General features: G+C 42.7%; 1 protein-coding gene across 1 annotated transcript in view; it reads left to right on the top strand.

Annotated features, from left to right (window-relative positions):
- Window positions 1-20: 20 nt before the first annotated feature.
- Window positions 21-17,659, top strand: part of parp4 (poly (ADP-ribose) polymerase family, member 4) — a 106,416-nt gene continuing 88,777 nt past the window's right edge. The window contains 7 exon segments of the mRNA XM_052081954.1: window positions 21-191; window positions 1,075-1,200; window positions 1,531-1,730; window positions 5,750-5,871; window positions 7,995-8,073; window positions 8,150-8,470; window positions 14,317-14,454. Of these exon segments, the coding sequence (XP_051937914.1) occupies window positions 1,533-1,730; window positions 5,750-5,871; window positions 7,995-8,073; window positions 8,150-8,470; window positions 14,317-14,454 (858 nt within the window). The 5' untranslated portion in view covers window positions 21-191; window positions 1,075-1,200; window positions 1,531-1,532.

Here is a 17,659-nt window from a genome sequence, read left to right as displayed (position 1 = left end):
TATTATCGTTTTGTCTAGCTTTTGGTCTCGGTTCATGTTAGTCTGACAGAAACTCTCAAACAAAACAAACATGGCAGGTCAGTATAAACTTCCAAAGTTTCTTTAATTCGCGTCGCTACATCGTCATATTGAACCACGGGCATGTGTTTGTATGGTTAATCTTCAGTATCAACGACCTTTACTCTCTTCCGGTAAATGTCTTTTTTTTACGAAACATTATTATTGTTCGGTTTAACTTTGTCATTTTATTATATTTTTGCCATATATAAATGACATTTTATTACATTAAATTGATGCCAATGTTACGGTATTATTCCTCTCTGTTAGTTGGTTTTGAAAGAAACAAAGAATGTAGAATTTTGTTGGAGGTATTTCCTGCTCACAGTGTTTACAATCACCTTTAGTGCCCCTCGATCCCCACCACTTTTAGGGCCCACCTTCATAGGACATGTTTAACACCAAAAGAAGTTATCTCAAGTATCCGTGTTCCTGCCATCACACCAATGGTTGGTAGTGGTGGTCTGGTCTCACCTCACCACTCCCACATGGAGGCGCAACTCCCCGCCTCTCATTATCATATTGTCTCTATATAATCTCATGATTGTGTTTCTTCTGAGCTTCCTGACTGAAACCTGAAACCCGCAGGAGCTCGAATCGATTCGTTAACTGCAGAAAAATAAATTAAACCCTTTGAAGAACTGTTCATTGACTCCAGCCTGTATTTGGATAACCAACATCCTCATCATCCGAAATTAACGAACACGGGGAGGGAGAGAAAGCCCGCTCTTCCCCCAACAACACGCAAGTCCAGGGTTCTTGTACTGTGGTGGGCTGTTGAAATCAAACAATACTTTTACTCGCACCGTACATTGGTACTGTTCCAAATGTATGCTTAATACTGTTATGTTTCCTGCTTGTTGGTGTGTAGATGTCTGCAAAATACAGTCAATGTGTTTACTCTGAAACGCAAAAAAGTAAAATGAAATCAATAAATAAAATACACGTTCTTGTTTTGTGATTTGAATGTTAAGACTTGTACTAATACTTGCCTTGAAACTCTTTGTGTGTATACAGATACTCAGTCATCCTAACCACGGTAATCAGCCAAAAAAAAAAATGAAGCAAGGCACCTGGGTTGTTCTTTTTTATTGAAGCCGTTTCACCTTGAATCCAAAAGGCCTCTTCAGGTCAAAATTTCAGGTGCGCATTCACTCTCTTCATGCCTTTGTGGGTGAGCTGTTGTTTAGTATTAACAAATATGGGGAAACAACATTCATATCAGCCTGCTATGCTGCCTGTTTTTCATTGAATGACTAGACACAACTCTATTTTAAAGTTAAAAAAAAAGAATACATTAATTATGCCTGTTTTTGTCTCATTGATCACAGTGATTGATTGGGCATTGACCGTAAATTGCCAAAACACCATGTTATAATAATCTCCTTCGTAACTACTGTATTGTAATACTGTATTATTGTATTTTTGAAAAGCAAGTGGTCAAGTTGACCTTGCAGTGTCTCCTTTGTGCAGGCATGGCTGTGTTTGACAAGTGTTCAGTGCTTTTGGACCTGAAAAACTTGTCCTTTAAGGAGAGGAAGAGTCTGAAGTTGTCCGTGACAGAAAATGGAGGAAGCCTTTGTTTTGTAGTCACCAAACAAGTAAGACGATGTGCAAAAGCAACCATTGGGTACGTGCACTTATGTGCACGGTCTTTCTTTTTAGTTTTTACATAATGGCCACAGTACAGTACTCTTTTTTTTCCATTTTCAATTTTTCAAGAATTTTGTCAGCCACATAGGCAGCAAATGTTCAATGTGTTTCATGATAAAACTTTACTGATGAACTAAAATATCGGCTAGCGAACAAGAGTTACATCATTAAGATTTTTTTCCTGGACATGTTTTGTGCAGCTGGTGGTTGCTAAGAAAAATGAATGGGGCAACATTATTTGTTCTTGAAAGACTAATAAGACACTTATCTCAGATATGCTTTTTTATTCTGTTTCCTTGGTAACTTGATGCAGAGAGAGGATGCTGTCGAAGGCTTTCTTGAAATCGATATAGTTGATCATGAGTGGTATCTGAAGTTCTTGGCACTGCTCTATGATGTTTCTATGATGCTCTATGATGATCTATTCGGCGCAAGACCTTCCCTTCCTGAAAACATGACAATAGTACCAATTTTTAATGCACTGCTCCCTAAGGGATCAAAGGTCACAAGCATTCATTGTGACCTCGAAACTGCAGAAATGTCTCCAAAATGTCAGAATGTTTTGGTTCTCAAATCGTTGTTTCCTTGCAATTGTACATTGAAAAACATTCTGTTCCTATTTGCTCATGCAATTGTTAACAAAGTGTTGAACCTCGCCCTATATTTGTTTCCACTTCACCCTGGAGTGCCCCACCTATTAAGACCAAAGTTCTAATTTTGAAGCAACCAACTCTTGGGATCCACCCGTTACCGCAGGTGCACACATGCACACACAAACCCGCGCATGCCATGATGAGCAACAGCCACAATGACGTCTAACATTAACGAAACAGAAAAATAATGTAGATACAAGAGTTTGTGAAAAGGGAATCACTGCCCACTTTAGTGGAGACCTGACGCGGAGGCATGGCACGCAGTTCTGCAGAGTGTTCAGTGCACAAACATGACTATCATAGTTCACTTGTACCATTTTAAAATGCTTCTTCTGGTGCTCCAGATTCCCACTCTTTACCAGTGCCATCAACGAATTGCAGATGAAACAAACGTTGAATGACAAAAAATAAAATAATTCACAACAGCTTTGATCGCAAGCGGACCGCCAACAACCTTATTTTTATACTGTACTAGCTGGTTCGCCGCCCTCCGGGCGGCTCATCAGCTAGTTCCTGCGGAAGGCTGGTAAGGTGGTGGTTCGCCGCCCTCCGGGCGGCTCATCAGCTAGTTCCTGTGGAAGGCTGGTAAGGTGGGCCTTCGGCCCACAAAAGTGTTGTTGCTTGGTTCAACTTTTTGTTCATCTTCATTGCATATCGCGAAAATAAAGACATGTTTAGCTCTACTAAATAACTAACAATTTCATTGCAATGCTTGTGGGTAGACAACATTTTTTCGCTAAGATGCCCGCGCGATCGTAGTGAGCCACTGCCTGAGCGGCGCAGCGGCGCGGTGAAGTAGGTACGTTTTGAAAAGGGACAGACGGAAGGACAGACCGCGTGCGGGACGACGCACAATATATATATACATATATATTATACACGTATATGAATGTATATACACACACACGTATATGTATGTGTATACACATGTGTATGTGTTATTTTTAACCAGGGTGATTGTGGCCACGCTATTTGGGCGAATACATGACTTGACTCAAAGATGGGAATACCCCTCACTTTCCTCGCACACGCACACACACACACACACACACACACACACACACACACACACACACACACACACACACACACACACACACGCAGACACTCATGCCATGGTGAGCAACAGCCATAATGGACCCTAACATGAATCAAACAGAAAAATAAAGTAGATATAAAAGTGTGTGAGTTTGTGAAAAGGAAACCACTGCCTACCTTAGTCAGAGACCTGACATGGAGGCAGGGACGCACTTTGTTATGTATTAAGTGCAGATACATCACTGTCATACCTCACGTGGACTGTTTTAAAATTCTTTGCCAATGTTATCAGTAAATTGCAGATGAAACAAACTTTGAATGAGAATAAAAAATAAAGCAGCTTTAAAAAAATAGAGTTTATTTTGTTCTAATCTTTTGTGAAAGCAAAACTGATAGGATGCTTCGGGTGCAGTGTACACAAACACAAAAAAAAATACCATATTAACCGTTTCAGGGACAGCGGTTACTACAGTGGACAACTTATCATGTTATCAGGTTACAGGTTGTCATTATTGGTGAATGAATTATTGGGTTCCTTACACACTCTATTTTTTTTCTTAATTTTTACCAACACCTCTCGGGGTAACCTCAGACCAATGCATGGACTACCGTTCGACTGCGATTGACTTTAAATGATATATATATGATTGAATTTAAGTGATATATATTTGTGGGACAAATAAAGGATATCTTATCTTATCTTATCTTATACATTTTTGGTGGGGGTTACATTGAACTTTTGACACCCCCCCTCCCCAAATATGATCTCCTACCACCCAAACAACCCCCCACGTGCACCCCATACCCTTGTAGCTAACATAGCTTGGTGACATCCACTCGTTACACTGATGCAGCAAACGGAGAGGACCTACATGACTAAAGAGGCAATCAGTCAGTTAGAATGGTTTTGGATTTGCGGATATAAGCAACAAAGATTGTGCTTTTCTATGTTTAGAAAATGTTAACTACAGCGAATAGCGCAACTAAATAATTTCAGCATGTGAATCTGAGACATGTGAAAGGATGCACGGCACAGAAGGAAAAGCTTCCACTAAGACTTGGAGAACATGAGTGGAATCAATGTGACATTGCTTTACAAAGACAAGAAAGAACCTTGATGAAATGCAATCACTGAGTCGATTGCGCTGAACATTGTGCAAGTCAAGTTACCCCTTTGTATTTTCCACATACTGATCCACTTCAATGGTGGGTGTAGCTGGTGTGATAAACTACATACAATTTGTCCAAAACATTGAAACTCCTCTACAACGAAATCATGTTTGCAGCAAGAAATGTTTCTTTCCGAATGAAGCAGTAGAGGTCGCTGTTGGATTAGACTTCGTTGTAGTGAATGTCTTCGCGAGGCTGGAGCAGAGAAAATGATTTTGTATCACGCAACAGGGTGTTTTTTTCATCGTATGGGTGGCAATAGAATGGGAATGGTGTTAATGCATGAAGATTTTTTCACATTAGGGGGTATTTCGCCCATGTAAGTTTTATTCTAGAGGAGTTTCACTGTAGCTCATCCATATGAATTACACATTTATCACGGTTTTATTTATTTATTATATCTCTGTATATTTTAATCATGAAGTCACACCAAAATATCATTCTATACACTCTACACAATACTGTTTCAGGTGTTGTAACTTTACACGAAGAGGGTCTCAAATTTCACCAACTGTTAGACCAGCCTTAAATAAACATCACAGCGCTGAATAATATAGGATTGTAACGCGTCTGTATTTCTAAGTACCCTATCAGAGAGCATTTTCAATGTATGGGTAACTTTACAACATGTTACTAGGCATGCCTAAAGCTTCATGTTGTGCACAGGCTTATTTTCTTTGTTTATCAAAATAAGGCAACCTACCAAATAGAGAAAAGGCAGCCACAGGATGGAATATAGAGTAAATGTGTGTAGGTGGCGGGAAGCGGGGGTAGACTGTAAAAGATTTAGGTTTTGCTTGCACAAATCCCACCTTGATATATGCCCACGAGAGAGAAAGAGAGCGCCATAAATATGAGGTGCAGACATGAGGACTAATGGAAAAAGGGTCCATGCAGCATGTGCACTCTCCTCTGTTTACACAGTGCAGACAGATTGAATCAGAGCCAACACGCACCCAGTTCCAGCCAAGCGACTCTTGGCTCTTGTCGATCACGGCCTTCATTTGCTTGTGGCGCAGACACCAATCAAAGAGTTATGCTCTCTCTTGGCTGATGCATAGGCCCGTTGATAAAGCGTCTAAGTCAGGCTCACTCAGCTCGACACAGATGGCTCGAGGCCATGCAAAGGTTTCTATCAGCAAACAGGAGCCACAAAAAGATTGTGACTTTGCACTTAGGGTGTATGTGAGTATCTGTGTGTGACTGTTTTTGTATTTGCAGTGAGCAGAGCTGTTCTCAAGCCATCCAAAGATAAAACCTACCCTCCAGATAAGAGTGTAAGCGTACTGGGCAAGTTCAGGTGTGTATCGTGCCTGGGCGCAGCAAGGTGTTGGGGCATCAGGATAGGATGAGGTCGAGAGACCACTAACACGGCATAATCAACCTTTGGACTCATAGCGTCGCTCTCTGGTTTTCCTCATACCTTTTCACACTATTCTTTTAAGGCACCTTTGAAGCCACGGCCCTTTGTGTTGAAAGCAAATGTGAAAGAGGCTGGTACTATGTTCATTACACTTTTAAAACTCATCATATTGTGTGACACCGCTACATCTTATATGGATGCGCATTACTGACTTTTATTGCGAGTCATGACAAATGCAACCTTGGAACTGTCCTTAACATAGGTGGAAGGTTGCTGATCAAATATTAATGAGCACTGATGAATGAATTGGCCACATATTCCGGAATTACCACCATAGTGTGACAAATGGGGTAAATTTGGGTGATGACATACTGTGGGAGCAGGAGGTATTCTAACCATGGGTGACCGACTGCTCAACATGCAAGACTAATTCCTCAAACGGACGGGTCAGCAGGGCAACCGCGCCATGGAGTTCCGTTGACATGGTCTCCTGGTGTCCCACCAGTCGTCCCTGGCTGGCCAAAATATTCATACATTTATTTGACTCAATGGGATCCAGAGTCGGATTATTCTGACACGGTCTGTAGACCACCCAGGTGGAGAATTGATCCCAAAATTGCAGACTCAGATAAGCTGCGTTACAAAAATATTTAAAGAAAAAAGAGGTACCCAAACATACAAACATAAAACACAGACAGAGCAAAACCATTAAAGAATGTGGCTGTGTTCAACACACTTGTCATCACCAAAGTGCCTCTGAATAACGCAAATATAATTTTTTGCTCTTCTAGCTGTTTTTTTCTGTTATTTCTTTTTGCCCTCTATCAGAAGTCTTTTTTTCTTCACACGGACTGCGATTTCAAATAGTTAATAATTCCTTTCACCTTTTCTAAGGCTCAATTTTAAGCTGAAGAATTGCATCCATAAAGCCTGATGCTGCCACCAAATATGATTTTCTTTAGGTGCGGTGCTCTTTTGAAGTGTAGCAGTGTTGTTTCCACTACACATATCTTTTAAATTAAAAAAGAGGGCGTGCACACTTTTGCAACCACATTCTTTTAGTTATTTATTTGACTTTCTCTCTCTGCAAAACCATCAAAATGTTTTTAGTCTATTGATGAGGCCAAATGCATTTGACAAAATAAAATTGTGATAATGAAAGGCTTTCATAGCAAAGTAATTGCCGGTGTAATTATGTCATTTCAGGATTAAATACTGCCCAAAATAAATGAAAGACTTAGGTATAAGTCTTATTATTAGTATTATTAGTATAATAGGTATATTCAAATGCTCATATTCAAAAAAATTCCGGGATTTGGCTGGCAACCATTTCAGAGCATTCCCCAACTCTTACCGAAAGTCAGCTGGGCTCCAGAACATCCATGACCCTATTGAGAACAAGCTTTATAGGAAATGGACTGATGATTCATCAAAGAATGACAATACAGAAGTCAACAATTAAAATTTCAATTCCTGCTCCGTTTACCATCGAGCTAATACATGCTCATGGTTATATTCTGTACACAATTTGAGCACATATGTCAAGAAGCAAAAAGGCTGATCCGCAAGTCAATTTTAGCAAGTCTTTGTAGATGCTCGGTGCTCATGCCTCATTGCCCATTTACGACAATGTGGAGATGCTCCTCAGTTCGGCGGCATGAGAACAATTTCGGTCACAGTTGAAGCATTGAGGAACTGGTTACTTTGCTACGAACAGAAATAAGGGTCTTCAGTGAACCTAAAATGCACATTTTTGGAACGCGGGTGAAAGATCACACAAACACAGGGAGAACATATTTATTCCAGAAAGGAAAGTATTTTCCTTTGTGTGCAGTACCCTGAGTAATATTCTTTTGTTTTCAAAATTAATAGAAAAAGTCATGTTTGATACATTACATAAAGCCTCTATATATGAGAGCGCCTCTCTCTTTTCAGCTTGCACGTCACAGCCATCTGCTATAGACTACCGGGCTTATCACGCTAAAGCTCCCTCAGAATGGGCTCCTGAAATACTGAAATGAAAGTACTTATCTTGGCACTTCTGCTGTGGATTTCTCCAGGATTTATACAGAACAGGATGAAGACATTCCAGCATATCCAAATGACTTCAATGTTGCCAAGTATTCCATCTTTCATAAGGTGACTGTTAGGCACCATGTCTCTGTGCCTTACTTGTCAGAGGTAATAATGTGCTATAATGTACTCGTCTATGTAGGATGACAGCGGAACCTGGTGTGTGCTGGAGCTGCAGAGCGCCAAAGGACAGAAGAGGCAGCAGTACCGCGTGATTAACTACCAGAAGGGCGTAAGTCAAATATGTCTGCTCAACGTTCCGCGAAATATTGGTTTATATTGTAATTTGTTTTTGTGCTAACAGCAGACGGTACCAAATGACATGGTGATATTCCCGTCGACCTCAGAGGAGGCTGTGGAGGTCTACCAGGCACTGACTGACATCCTGCTGGCTTCGGGTCTGCGCCCATGGGCCAGCATTCCCCCGCAGGATCAGAACCTTGGCTCATACGCCCTTCAGCAGGTTCTCCACCCCTCCCTCACAAAAACACATAACGCGAATATTTGAGTAATTATGAAAACAGTTGCAGCCAAATAGTCTCTAGAGGGCACCACTAAGACATAAAAGATTATTATACCATAAAACAGCTCAAGCTTCCTCTGCGGATCAGGGGTAATACTGGCAACATTATGAGCCAACATAAAATTTATTGTGGGGGGTCACATACGAGCTGTCTCTATTACCTAGTCAGGTTCCTAATTGTCGTCTTGATGCACTTTGTCACTAATGTTTTTAATAATAATACAATAATTCAAGCAATTATTGTATCGCCAAAATTCAGTTGATGGAGAGACATGCTGCTCCTTCTATTTGTAGGTCACACTGAAAAAAGTACTTTCACGACCATACGGCACACCATATTAAAAGGCGCAGTCTCAATTACAGATGCTATTTCTGTATGTATCACATACACAAGGCGCATTGTATTATTGGACGCAGGCATGGTAAAACACATGCTAGCTTAAATAATGTGGTAGCATGCCTGCGTGCTAGTGTATATTTTTAAAAAGGCAGCAGGAGTAAAACTGAGTTCTATTGTATTTTATTGAAGCATTTAATAATGTACTCATGTTATTTTTGGATCAACCCTCAACCACAAATCCATTAAAGTCCTCATCTTCTGTATCCGAAATGAATAGCTGGGCAGGTTCTCCATCAAACATGCCGGGTTCCCTCACGTCATGTTCCCTCGAGTCGGTGTCATTGCCGCGTGGCTCCTCAGAAATTTTGCCAGCTTTTTTGAAAGGTTGAACAACAGTACAAGCAGACGTGTTACTTTGGGCATCCATTCATAAATTGTGGCATAACTGGCCCGTGCTGCCTCCCAGTCTTAGTAAAGCTGTGTTCGCCATCGCTCTCATGCTGCTCGCAGCTTGACTTTGAATGTCCTGTTGACACCGATGTCCAGCGGTTGGATTTCCTTCATAAAGCCTCCCAGAATAATGGCAAACGCCAAGTTCATTTAGCGTACTACACTCGTTTTTTCACAGCGACTCTGACATGGATGGTGTCACGGATCATTTCCTTTTCGTCCATCCAGCCTTTTTGATTGGCCCTAATGATGACTCCGGCTGGAAACTTAACTTTAGGCAGCGTCTTGTGAAGTTTCTGTCCATTACCCTGACAACCAAGCACAACCGTCGAAGGTGACCGTTACCTCATCCATGATGGTGATGTGGTTGGGCTGGATTTGTCTGGCGGCAATGTTTTTGTTGTATTTCATAATACAAAGTATTTGTGTCCCTCATTACTTGCGGTAGCCCATGCAGGTAAACTGGGAATGTGTGGATTGGTTGAGATTAGTCTGTAATGGAAGCAAAGTGAAGCCGGCAGAGCGCCAAAATAGAGGATTAAAATCTCCAATCTTTATTTAATGCATTGCAGAACATTACCTTTTCCTGCAGTATGAGCGGAAGATGGCTAGCTTTTCCTTGTAAAGTGCCAGATGTTGCTGCGCCGCAGTTGTCCTTGCCCTAATGGAGAGATGGTGCCGCTTCATAAAACGAAAGCACCAAGATACATGGATACGTTGATCTTGAAGACTCTCTCGTGGCTGCTTGATCCTCATGGACCTCCGCGTAACTGATAGCTTGCAATTTAAACTATGCTTCATAAGTGTGTCTTTTCGTATGTGCTGTTTTCAGGTGTCCTTAGCCAAACTGATGCTGTTTAGCACAATGCACATTCCGACACTATAAACGCTCACTGGGGCTGTGTCTGTAGAATTCTCTTTCTCTTTCCTCAGTCATGCACACCTTTCCTTTCCTCTCCATAAGCAGTGTGTCAGTACAAAATCAGTCAGTCAAGCGGAGCGCTCCTCGAAGTCACACAGCATTCACAGATTTTGGAACGTGGTGCATACATAATATGCCCCGCATTATTAGGTGCCCTGCCCATTTTGGAGTAAATTTAAGACTTTTAAATTTGCCTTACAGTCGTGAAAATACAGTCCTTGATTTTCAGTAGAACATAATTTAAAAGTTTTCACATCATATCATTTGTTTTTTTTGGAGGAAATCATGTAAAAATGGCTCGACATTTTAATCACGTGCAACCAATGTGCATGTTCGAATCAGGTAAATCCAAAGGATTTTTTTTTTCAAAGCAGACAATCTGCAACGCAATAAGCACCAAAATAATGTCACAATCCTGTGAAACATCTATGTGCATTTTGTCATTTTAAAATATGTGTACGTTAATGGGATGTCCGTAACGCAGACACACCACACGTCGATTTATAATTCCCTACAAAGGTTCCTTGGTTTTATATCTGTTGATGTTGCCATGCAGGGTAGATTAACAGCGAAGTCATAAATCCATCCATTTTCTGATCCGCTTAATCCTCACAAGGGTCACAGGGGGCGCTGGAGCCTATCCCAGCCGTCTTTGGGCAGTAGGTGGGAGACACCCTGAACCGGTTGCCATCCAATTGCAGGGCACATAGAGACGAACAATCATCCACGCTCACACCCACACCTAGGGACAATTTAGAGCAGGGGTGTCCAAACGTTTTTGGACCGAATATCGACTTTTCGATCAACCAACCTCACGCGATCGAGCCGTTACCGTGCACGCAAATACATACGCGCGCCATGATGAGCAACAGCCTGACACGGAGGCATGTGACGCACTTTTGCAGCCTGTTAACGATAGTAGCTCACACGTACCGTTTTAAAGTGCTTTCCTCGGCCCTCTAGATTCCTATTCTTTGCCCGTGCCCTCGGTGAATTGTACACAAAACACACTCTGAATGAGAATAATGATAATTATAAAAGACTAGCTGGTGGGCCGCCCTCCGGGCGGCTCATCAGCTAGTTCCTGCGGAAGGCTGGTAAGGTGGTGGTTCGCCGCCCTCCGGGCGGCTCATCAGCTAGTTCCTGCGGAAGGCTGGTGAGGTGGGCCTTCGGCCCACAAAAGTGTTGTTGCTTGGTTCAACTTTTTGTTCATCTTCATTGCTTATCGCGAAAATAAAGAGATGTTTAGCTCTACTAAATAACTAACAATTTTACTGCAATGCTTGTGGGTAGACAACATTTTTTCGCTAAGATGCCCGCGCGATCGTAGTGAGCCACTGCCTGAGCGCCGCAGCGGCGCGGTGAAGTAGGTACGTTTTGAAAAGGGACAGACGGAAGGACAGACCGCGTGCGGGACGACGCGCAATATATATATAGATATAGCGCAACAGCTATGATCATAGCTGCAATTGCAGACTGCTTAGCCCTAACAACGTCCGGTGACAGGTTAAAGATATACCTGCTTTAATTTTTTAGATACTTTTTGTGAAAATTAGACTGATATGATGATTCGTGTACATTAACACCAAAAATATATTACTAACATGCATAAAGACACACAAATGGTTGTTTGTTGTTTTTCTCCTCTACACCCCTCGCTATCGACTTGGGACCAGTCCGTGATCTACTGGTCGATCGCGATCAACGTAATGATTTAGAGTGTTCAATCAGCCTGCCATGCATGTTTTTGGAACGTGGGAGGAAACCGGAGTACCCGGAGAAAACCCACGCAGGCCTGGGGAAAACATGCAAACTCCACACAGGGAGGCCGGAGATAGAATTGAACCCGATACCTCTGCACTGTGAGGTCGACGTACTAACCACTGGAGCACCGGGCCGCCAATCTTAAATCATATCCCCAAATGTTTTATTTTATAACCCCCCCCCCCCCCATTTTTCCCAAAACCTGGAGGATATTTAATAGTCATAATAAATAAATAAATGTAATAAAGAAATAATTAATAGCTTTGAAGTCAAGATCGGGTAAAGGGGAGAGGCCGGTTGGACCCCTGGACTGGAAATCACAAACGGCACTCAAAAAGGCCCCATAGCCGGATGACCACTTCCAACAACAAAAGACGGCCAAATGTTAGAGACCATATACACATCAAAGGAAGATTCACAATAGGACAATCCACACCTAGTCTGACAGATGCCATTGATAACACTTGGACTGTCCTCGCAGACAACTTGTCTATGTCTGAACACACACACACACACACACACACACACACACACACATACACACACAAAGAGTGACATTTTGTTGTTTTTGTGTTTGTTTTGTCACTTTGTGTTTGTTGTTATGTCGTGTGGACCAGATCTGGAATTTTTTCAGCATTTTTGGCCACTACATTCATCAAGGAGGAGACTCTGTGCTTGGTGGTTGGGCCTTCTCAGCAGCATGGGTATACCAGCACTGTTTTTGACTGGGAAGAATGTCGGCGCCATTTGACTGTCGTTGCTGGACAGTCCCGGGGCGCTTGTGTCTTGCGCCTGTAATGGGCAGCATTTTTCACAGCCGTGCTTTGTTCAGCGGAGAGATAAGTGCTGTTGAATAGTCTGCGGCGGGATGGATGTAAGTCTTGAGGAGCCGACGATGAGAAGAAAGGAGCGTTAGCGCGGAGCGCCGATGCGGATTTGGAACTGGGAGTCGCGGCTTGGAGTTTGAAGCGGATTACGTGGGACAGGAGAAGTGAACTAATCTCTTTTCATCAATGGACGCTACAGCTTCGTGTTTGCTTTCAAAACTTAGCTTGTAGCAGACGTGTGCACATTTTCAGCATGATGTCTCTGATACACTGGTGAAAGGACACCTTGATCCTCTCCTCTTTCGTCTATAACTGCTTCAGACAACAAAGTGTATGCAGAAAAGTGGTGAAGATTGCACGACTGTCTGTGTCCTGTATGTTGTGTTGCGTTGTTCTTGTTATTTTGACTTCAAATTGGCGCCGCGAGAGTGGCTGCCTTTCCAGCAGCTCCTATATTTTGTTGTTCTACTTCTTCCTTTCATAATTTTGCTGCTGTGAATTGGGAATTTCTCCACTAATAAAGGTTTTCTTATCTTATCTTATAGTTTGACAGCTGCTCAACTGAATTGTTTTTGGTGGCAATTAATGTTATGAAGCAGATTTTCTTGGGTCAACGTTCACAAGTGGTATGATCAAATATCTATTTACAGTACAACAAACCACATTTAGTCGCACAACAGATTCAAGGTCTTGTAAAAGGATTTCCAGATTCACAGTGTTGTCATGATGCCTTCAGATGTTGATGCAATTAACCAATAACTGGTTTATACTTGGAAAAGTCTACTGCTGGTTATATTACAAATCAATATGAACAAAATGAACAATTAAGGTTTGAATGCATTAATAGACAGTTATAAGTGACTTCCGACAATTTTATATATTGGTTGTCTTACAGAGATTGGCTGGGAACCAATTCAGGGTGTCCCCCGCCTACTGCCCGAAGACAGCTGGGATAGGCTCCAGCACCCCCCGCGACCCTAGTGAGGATCAAGCGGTTCGGAAGATGAATGAATGAATGAATGTCTTACAGTTATCTATGTGTAAGGGATTTTTAAATCATTATCTATAATAGCCATCCATCCATCCATCCATTTTCTGATTCGCTTATCCTCACAAGGGTCGCGGGCCGTGCTGGAGCACATCCCAGCCGTCTTTGGGCAGTGCGGGGTACACACTGAACTGCCAGCCAATGTATCATAGCAATTCAGGGAAAACAAACTCAAGTCACCTTTCATAATGATAATGTTATTATAAAGTAGCAAGGAAAACATTCCTATCACAGATTTTTGTGGAAGGATGAGTAAACTTCACAGGAATATAAATGGTCATAGCACACTTGAGTAGCATTCACACCTCAATGGGCGGATGCCACTTAAGGCGCAGAGAACACAGTTTCAAATGTCACGAGGTTACTCAACAACCTGGCAAATCGTGTCTGTCACTATTTTGCTGCTGATTGACATGTGGCTTTTTCAACTGGCAGCTGCTGCTGGAGGAGAAGCTGAACACCGGAGTCTTGTCACGAGACGTGGCTGTCTTTGTGGAGCTGCTCTGGACTGAGGCCCTGGGTTGCCTAGGCAACATCCTCAAAGTTCCTGTGAGCAAACTCAGCCTCAATGACGTAAGACTTTCCTGATTGTACCATGATCAGTGTGTTGTTTTTTGCAAACCCAGAAAAGATGGTGAATATTGATTTATCTTCACTAATATCTTCAATAAACCTAATATACAGTTATGACTTTTCAGAAAAGGTCCATCGGTGGTTTAACAAAATACAGGGATATTTGGCTTTCAGGTGAAATATATGGAAAATATAAAAAGTTCATGCGACAGTGATTGTGAAAATAGGTCATATTTAAGTAGAAGGATGCTCTGGTGATTTTGTCATCTCAAACAATTCATTGAAACAAAAGTTAACAGCAATGGTGGGAACACCACAACAAAAAATTTCAATGCCTCAATAACTCATCATGTGCCTTTGAACATCAATTACAGCTGGACAACGACTCCTGCTGTTCACAAGGCGACTTATTGTCTGCTGTGGCCTGCCATCCCACTTTTCTTGTAGGGCAGCCCTCAGGTCATTGAGGTTGAGGCTGAGTTTCGAGCCTCTACACGGCGACTCAGCTCATCACACAGGTTTTCAATAGGATTCAGGACTGGAGAAAGTGCAAGCCATTACATTTGAGGTACACCACCCTCCAAAAGCCATGTCCTGATGATGCGACCTCAATAAGCTGGAGCGTTGCCATCCATGAAGATGAAATTACGCCTGTGTTGTTATTATCGGGGCACAATCACTGGATTAACAAATTGAATACCACCCTTTATCACTGGAGCAACCCCCTCAATCCCTTACATTTTACTGAATTTTGACTTATTTGCAAGGCCCACAGAAATGTCTATTCTACGGCTATATAAACACGCGCCCTTTAAGTAAGTAATTAACTAATTCATGTATGGCTTAGTCCGTTTGTAAACATGGAAGACAATGGGCTCTATTTTCGTTCCGAATGCAAGTCTAGCGCAAAACACAGTCTAACTGTGCACACTTTCCTTCTTGTGGTGTTTTGCTACACATTGTGCCAGTAGAATTGGGCATAAAGGGTGTTTGCACCTTTTTGTGCCATTTTTTTCCGACCAATTGTCATGGCATCCCTCATTTGCATTCAAATAAGGATAGTCGCAGGGGCGCGATGCCCGACTCCGTGCTTGATGTTGTGGAAACACAAATGGACTCTTTGGGATTCGTACATGACATTGCAATATCTTCCCTTGCTGATGGGCAATAGGAGGCCGACTTTCACCCCTGATCGTGCGTCTGAATTTTAACCAACAAAAGTGACGGGGGGGCTTTGAAAATGTCTTTTGGATAATTATTATTATAATATTGTAATGACTGCTATATACATAATTCACCGCCAACTGCAAACGTGTGAATGCAATGTTTCATATGCTTGTCAGAGAGTTCACGATCATTTGATAACGGGGTAGAAATAATTGTAGTCCCTTTAAGGACCGCCATGTTAGTCTGCTTGTTTGCATGGAAACTGACTTTCGGCGGGTCTCGTTTCCACAATATGTTCATTGAATTGATTTTTGATTCAGAGAGATTGTCCCATGCTGGTGTCATATATATATATAATATATATATATATATATATATATATATATATATATAAAGGAAAGCGGCTACGGCCAAATACCTCCAGCGAGTGAGGCAAGTCCTAAGAAGCCAGCTCAATGGCAAGAATAAGACCCGGGCAAAAAACAGCTATGCCCTGCCAGTGATCAGATCCCCTTCAGGAATAATAAGGTGGCCAAAGGAAGAGATTCAGACCATGGACGTTAAGACCCGAAAGCTCCTAACCATGCATGGAGGGTTCCATCCCAAATCCAGCACCCTGAGATTGTACGCAAGCCGAAAGGAAAGAGGCCGGGGACTAGTGAGTGTGAGAGCCACTGTCCAGGATGAAACATCCAAGCTCCATGAATACATCAAGGAGAAGGCTCCAATGGATGACGTACTCAGAGAATGTCTCAGACAATGGGGAACAGAAGATGAGGTGCTGGAAGAGGGACCATCATGGGAGGACAAGCCCCTGCAAGGGATGTACCACCGGACCATAACTGAAGTGGCCGATCTCAAGAAGTCCTATCAGTGGCTAGAGAGGGCTGGCCTGAAAGACAGCACAGAGGCACTCATCCTGGCTGCTCAGGAGCAGGCCCTGAGCACCAGAGCCATTGAGGCCCAGATATACCACACCAGACAAGACCCAAGGTGTAGGTTGTGCAAAGAGGCACCTGAGACGATCCAACACATAACTGGAGGGTGTAAGATGCTGGCAGGGAAAGCCTACATGGAACGCCATAACTAGGTGGCTGGCATAGTCTACCGAAACATCTGTGCGGAGTATGGACTCGAAACCCCAAGGTCAAAATGGGAAACACCTCCGAGGGTGGTGGAGAATGACAGAGTGAAGATTCTGTGAGACTTCCAGATCCAGACTGACAAGATGGTACTGGCGAACCAACCAGATATCGTGATCATAGATAAAAGGCAGAGGAAAGCCGTTGTAGTGGATGTAGCGGTCCCAAGTGATGGAAACATCAGAAAGAAGGAACACGAGAAACTCGAGAAATACCCTGCGCTCAGAGAGGAGCTGGAGAGAGCCTGGAAGGTAAAGGTGACAGTCGTGCCTGTGCTCCGAAGCACCAAACTAGATGAGTGCTTGCAACAGATCCCGGGAACAACATCGGACATCTCAGTCCAGAAATGTGCAGTGCTGGGAACAGCAAGGATACTGCGCAGAACCCTCAAGCTTCCTGGCCTCTGGTAGAGGACCCGAGCTGAATGAGGGACGGACACCACCCGAGGGGGGGGGTGAGACAAGGAATTTTATATACCGTATTTTCACGACTATTCGACGCATCGTACTAATGGCCGCAGTCTCATTAATGCGTGACATTTCTGTATTTTACACATACACAGGACGCATCGTACGAATAGCCGCAGTTTTACAGTGGTAAAACATACGCCAGCTTAAACATACGGCATGCATGCGCGCACTCTAACACGTTAGCTTGAAGCATACGGTAGCATGCCAAGACATACAGATAAGATAAAAACACGTTTTTAAAAAGGCAACGAAAGCAGAACTGAGTTCGGGTGTATTTTATTTAGCCATCGTACAATGTTCTCACGTTTTCGATCAATCATCACCCAGAAATCCATCAAAGTCCTCATCCTCTGTATCAGAAGCAGAGGACTGCACATCTCAGTTGTCATTGAATGCATCACATGCTAGTGTGAGTTGCTACGCATT

This window comes from Hippocampus zosterae, chromosome 12 (genome assembly GCF_025434085.1).
Source record: "Hippocampus zosterae strain Florida chromosome 12, ASM2543408v3, whole genome shotgun sequence".
In the NCBI taxonomy this organism is placed as follows: domain Eukaryota; kingdom Metazoa; phylum Chordata; class Actinopteri; order Syngnathiformes; family Syngnathidae; genus Hippocampus; species Hippocampus zosterae.
This window is presented reverse-complemented; position numbering and strand designations above follow the sequence as displayed.